A 6,427-nucleotide genomic window follows, 5' to 3' on the forward strand; every position below is an offset into this window, starting at 1 on the left:
AATAAAAATTTAATTAATCCTTATTTTATTTTATGTGTTTATTATACAAGCCTCTATAACAGTGATGGCGAACCTTTTGAGCTTAGTGTGTCACCATTTTGAAAAACCCTAACTTAACTCTGGTGCCGTGTCGCATATAGAAATTTTTTGATATTTGCAGCCATAGTAAAGCAAAGACTTATATTTTTGATATTTATTTTATATATTTAAATGCCATTTAACAAAGAAAAATCAACCAAAAAAATGAGTTTGCGTGTCACCTCTGACACGCGTGTCATAGGTTCACCATCACTGCTCTAGCTCACCTTCTGAGAATTCACAGGTAGACTGAATGGATGTTAGCTCCATGCCTGATGTAGAGGGAAGGTAAGTGAGTGGCTTTCACTTGGATGTCGAATGGTTAGGGCTGGTAAAGACTGGTCCACCAATCACTCACTTTGTAGGTGCCCTGTCATAGGCTGGCCCTAGGTCCGTGGGCTACTGGAAAGCAAGTCAGATGAAAGGAAGGGAGGGAGGTCTACAGCTGCCGGCATTCTAGGTACTTTCCCATTTACTACTCGCGTAACCTTTGAAAGTAAGAATTTTCATCTGCATCCTGCAGTGAGGAACCTGACCCCATGTCTGCACAGCTGGTAATTACAGATCCAAGATTCAAATCCAGCTCTTTCCCAGTGGAGAGCCCCCGTCCACTCCAGCACCAATGCACCAGAGTCTGACAAATTCCCCTGGGAATTCATTGTCCTTACAGCACATTTATTGAGTAATTGCTGTCTGTAAACTACACTGTGCTGGGTGCTGGGGGATAATCTTAAATGAGCAGCAACCCATTTTCCCCTCTCACTTCAATTGTGTGTTAGTTCACAATATGGAAATATATAACTGCCAATTATTAATTCTGAAGGGCTTTATTAATTTTGAAAGTTACACAAATGCAATCAATAGGTGCATAGAATATTTCATTTATCTTTCTAAGTACCCCAACCCTCACAATGAAACTTTATTAGTTGCTTTTTTTTTTTTTTTTTAGGATGCTTATACCAACTGTGATTTATCGGGCCAATTTTGTACCTCATAGCCTGTTGACTCACCTACTTTGCATTTTAAAAAATCTCTTTATTATTTTTTAACCTGCGTTTACATTTACATTTCCCATAGGACAACTAGGAAAGCCATTTCGAGCCCAAGCTCTAATTATCTTCTGCTTAATAGCAAAGGCAGTTCTGCTTAAATCGATGTGCTCTAAAGCTGATAAATTAGTCTAAGAGGAAATTCCTTAAATCCACAGTGGATAGTAAAGGAAAAAAATAAGTTTATCTTCGGAGACTTATGATATTCTTTTCAATTTCCAGACCATCCAATACATAGTCAACAAGCACTTATCGGAGGCCTAGTCTGGTCACTCCTCAGGGAACCCCAAGAGAAAAACCCCTGCCCTTACGGATCTTACATTTTAGTGTACATGGGCATTTGTGGGCAGAGATGTCATGAAATGCTGTGTTTTGTGTAGAAGCCATTTAAATTCAAATATATCCTGTGGCAACCACATAGCTGAACCTCTAGTAAAATATGCTAAAGAAGCCAAACTCAAAGGAGTGCATACTGTATGGGCCCATTCACAAGACATTCAACACTAGTGTTTCGGGTATGCTCAGTTTGTGAAAAATCATTGAGGTGTGTGGTATGGGTACGGTATGTGTACTTTCTGTATGCATGTTATACTTCAATCAAACATTAACAGAAACATTCAAATAGAGACACAAAAATGCATAACCAACTATTATTGGTTATTTCTAGAATAACCATCTGTTAGGAATACATTCTCAGCTCTTCCCCATATATAATTGAGAAAACACTATCTTACCTAATAATAGACAAACATGTAAATTGACATGTGCTCTCCACTGTGCTCACCAGCCAATCAGGAGAGTATGCAAATTAACCCAACAAAGATGGAAGTTAATTTGCATACGTAGGCGCAAAGCAGTGGAGCAAAGACTGAAGACTCTAGCCAGAGCAGCGAAGGCCTGGGTCCTGGGTGCTGGAGGAAAACTGGTGCCGGCAGCCAGGGGAAGGAAAGGCCTATTGCACGAATCTCTTCGTGCAACGGGCCTCTAGTCCTATATAATAAAAGGCCAGTGATCATAAGCATAACGAGCAGAACGACCACTCGACCAGTCACTGTGAGGTGCATTGACCACCTCTCAGTCCCTCCCCTCATGGCCTGCAGGGTCCGATCACAGCATGACAAATGAAGAACCACTGTGAACTAAAGTGAGTGGCGGTGGCAGGCAGGACTGGTGAGCGGAAGGAATGGCGAACCTATGACACGCATGTCGGAGGTGACACGCGAACTCATTTTTTTGGTTGATTTTTCTTTGTTAAGTGGCATTTAAATATATAAAATAAATATCAAAAATATAAGTCTTTGTTTTACTATGGTTGCAAATATCAAAAAAAATTCTACATGTGACATGGCACCAGAGTTAAGTTAGGGTTTTTCAAAATGCTGACACTCTGAGCTCAAGAGGTTCGCCATCACTGTCTTAGTCCCTCCCCTTGGCCTGCAGGCTCTGATCACAGCATACTGATCGCGCATGGCGAACAGGGAACCATGGCAAACTGAAGTGAGTGGTGGCGGGGCAGGACTGGCAAGCGGGCAGAATGGCCGACCTTTTTGTCTCTCCCTGCAGCCCACGGGCTCTTGGAAACCAGAGCCATTCTGCGATCGGAGAACCACAGCCAACCGGGGGATGGTGGCGGGGCAGGACTGGGGACTGGCGAGAGGACAGAAGGTGGCCCTGATCACAGGCGAGGCCTAGGGACCCTACCTGTGCGATTTCATGTGCTGGGCCTCTAGTATTTGAATAAGTCTATTGCAACAGGCCTATTAATTCCATGGGAAACATTTACCCAGTCTTCAGAATTAACGCCGCTTATTCATTCTCTCGATGTGCAGAAATCCACCGGTCATCTGCTTCAGTGTCGTGGTGTTTTTGGAAAACTAAGTGTATTAGGTTAGATTTTAGCACCTTTTAAAACTACCCCCTGGAGAAATGGGAAAAGAATCACACTACCAGAAGAGAAACATCCACAAACCCTTGCCCTGTCTTGCTTTTTGCCGGGACAACAGATACTTTGGGCTTTGCGTTGGTGTGGTTGCCTTCACTATGAAGAAAATAATTGTCATTAAATGAAAACTTCAAGAGTGATAAAAGCATAAGAGAGAAGGGTGTTTGTGTGTGCATACCCATGTATTCTGGGGTGCTTTCTCTAAGATTATAGGAAGAGGTCTTTAGAAATTACTTTTTACCCTGTAGTAAACTGTTATGAAACTAAAGCATGGGATCTGGTAATTTTTGCTGAAAACCCCACAATTGAATTTATTGGAAACTGAAAGCAGGAAGTTTTTCTTTACTTAAATAACTCTTTATCCACCATCAGAATGCAGAGAGGAACAGCCTTTCAGAGCATAAGAAAGAACCTTCTCTTAAAATCCTCTTTGCAGAGGAGACAGCCCTGGTGGGAGCTGCATCTTAAAAACGTGCTTAAAATATGCCCTTCTGAAGTTCTAATTTTGTTTTCTAACTTGACCTTTCCCTTTATCAGACACATTAAAACTTAAAGTGTCTATATCGCAGAGGGTACCGCTTTGTAGATCAAAATAATCAGAAGACTATCAAAGATTGTAAAAAACACTTTGGTGTTTCAAGTGATGGAATATCCAAGTCTGGTTTGGATTAAGGCTGCCCGTTTTCTAGGAATTGTGGTTTTTGTCAAATGCATGCAGAAGGCACTGATTGGGGTTCTGGTTGGAGTCCTGGTTTGCTTTCAGAAAACTGCAGAAAGGCTCTTTGATGTCATTTGTGCAAATGCATTAACACGTCAGGGACAGGGCCAGTAAGCGCATGCTTCTATGATGGGTGTCCATTACAGCTCACTAGGGCTGAACATAAGGCATGAACAGCTTAACTGTTTGTGAGCAACCCTAATGCAGGTTTGAGTGTTTAAAAGCTGCCTTCTCTAAACATTGTGGGTTGCACCTAAGCCTTTTGTGTTTATAGTGAACAGATTTGTTTTTGTGTGGGTAGCGTGGGGATTCCTTTCATTTCTCCTCTGTGTTTGAATACACATTTTGCATTCTTTAGAACTGTCAAGATGCTCCTTTCATTTGCAGAAGTTAATGAACATCATTAATTGTATAATGACACTTTTCTTCCATTATAACCAGGGGGAAAAAACGTTTGGCACACTTAACACTTCACCAGCAGTTTTTCTTTTCAGCTTGGTTACAGCGTTCACCTTGTCTTTTCAATCCTCTAATTTTGTATTTGGTCTTATAGATACGGTCCGAGAACTCCTGTGTCTGATGACGCAGAGTAAGTTGTCTTGTATTCATAGGAATACATTAATTACTAGCCTAAACTGCATGCCTTCCGTACTTACCACTAATGGAAATGCAATTGGTGCAACCATGAACCAAATAGCTAACCGACTCGTGCAGCCTCAAAAAGCACTTGAAGTTGGAATGCAGAACATATGTTCTGTGCAGGAAAGATGAATGGAAAAGCAACTAAAGCATGATTCTAATATGCAGCTCCTGCCTAAAACTTAACATTTGCTTTTCATAGACGGGGCATGTTAAAGTTGTGCTTGTTACCATTTGGATGTTGGTACCCTTTCTGAACCATGGGATTATTAAAGCAGAATTCTGCGTTTGAATTTAACTTTTGATATGTTAGGGCTCAGAGTTAACAACGAAGCAGTCATTCCCATGGCCACAGCATTTTCTTAAACTAAGAAAATAAATCCTAAACCACTAATTACGGATTCAGAAGCCCAAGTTCCTCCCAGGTTGCAGTAATATAAATGTTGGGATGTCGGGCAGGTTCCGTGGCATAGCAAGGACTCGAGATTTAAAACAGGACTCAGGCTTCCTCTCCCTGTGTCCCCTCCTCTCAGAGACCTCAGAGATCCACTGCCCATCTTTGCCTCCCTCCACATTTTACAAGAATCCGCATTCTTCCATTTGGGACCACATTGACTCCATTTCCAAAACGGACTTCTCATACACAGAAAATTCTGAAACGAACATCCAAGGTGCAAGTTTTCTTAGCAGAATACTAGCTTCCTCAGATTGGAGTAACTTGCATTTTAGGAAACAGGATTAATACGTAATTCCACCCTCAGTCGCCTGATGTCTTTCCTCTGTGAGAGGCCTTTTTCCTGCTCTGAGCCGTAATTCCCAGTCCCATAGTGAGGAAGCCAAATGATGGTGGGGGACACACACAACTGCCTCTCCACCCGTGACAAGGAGAGTTCGCCCAAATTTACTGTTTCCCAGTCGTGCTTTTCCCGTTTTCATGCTCAAGATGCTTGGTTTGTCCTGTCAGCCCCAAGCAGTCTGCCTGCAGCACCACAGATGTCACTTTCCAACATGTGATCTCCCTTTGCTTTGTGGCCTGACATCCGCAGCATTCACGTCTCACAACCGAACCTAAATCCAGCCTGAGCTTGGCTGGTGGCATGGAGTTAAGCCGTCTATAAAATTAAGCCCTGGTTATTACTCTTAAAATCTGCAGTGGCAATATTTACCAGTCACTGAGAGGAGGATTACATAAGATTGATGGGCACGTGACTTTGAATTGGTAGAAAAAAATATTTTGATAGAATGGATTTATTCTTCGTCAGGTGTAAAGATACCGTGCAACTTGCCTGAGCGAGATCTCTGGGAAATCCTAAAGGTGAAAGAAAAGAGCCCCATTAACGAGCTCTTGGATTTTGCCTGTCCCTGAATAGGAAAGCTCACCCACAGAAGTTCATGACTTTTGTAGAGGGGCGGGGTTGGAGACTCCCTTCGCTCCTTCTTTAAATTAATAGGGAGCAGCCATATGGAATAAGAAGGGTAAACGAAGCTCCTTTTCCAGACGGCTTATCTGGGACTATCAGACGTACCAAATTTCCTCCTTGGAGTAGACACCATTCACGTGAAACCACGTGAGGAACAAAATGAAAAGTTTATATGGGGATTTTATTATTTAAATAGAACGTCATACTATGTTTCCTTTTAATACCTCACTATCTCCCCTTTTCAAAATTGGAAGGGCAATATTGGCACGGGCTCTACTTCTTCATAATTGACACATTCTTAAAATACAGCCCAATCAAAAAAAGATGTGCCCTCAGGAAAACCCAGGTCAGGGGCAGACCCACCACACAGGCAAACAGAAATTTCCGCCGCCTGGCAAGCCAGGAATGTTTCCGTCTATTTAGTTTCACCTTCTTGCCCTTTTCCTCCTCCTCCCCCAACACGCTCCCCACCAGCAGAGCGCTGCGCTGTGAGAGCCACAGGCCATCTTACTCTCAATTCCATTACCTTGGACTTGGCCCCGAAACAATTTCCCAGCTCCCTTTGAGGCAATTTAATCCT

At 42.4% G+C, this 6,427-nt stretch overlaps 1 protein-coding gene across 12 annotated transcripts in view; it reads left to right on the plus strand.

Moving 5' to 3' along the window:
- Positions 1-6,427, plus strand: part of LIMCH1 (LIM and calponin homology domains 1) — a 191,889-nt gene that overhangs the window by 132,063 nt on the left and 53,399 nt on the right. For 8 of the 12 annotated variants that reach the window (XM_015561044.1, XM_015561049.1, XM_015561051.1 and 5 more), the window contains one exon: positions 4,341-4,376. The exons of the other annotated variants lie outside the window; for them this stretch is intronic. In XM_015561044.1, the coding sequence (XP_015416530.1) occupies positions 4,341-4,376 (36 nt within the window). The remainder of the gene's footprint in view (positions 1-4,340; positions 4,377-6,427) is intronic. 12 annotated transcript variants of the gene reach the window in all.

Source organism: Myotis davidii, unplaced genomic scaffold, assembly GCF_000327345.1.
Source record: "Myotis davidii unplaced genomic scaffold, ASM32734v1 scaffold235, whole genome shotgun sequence".
Taxonomy (NCBI): domain Eukaryota; kingdom Metazoa; phylum Chordata; class Mammalia; order Chiroptera; family Vespertilionidae; genus Myotis; species Myotis davidii.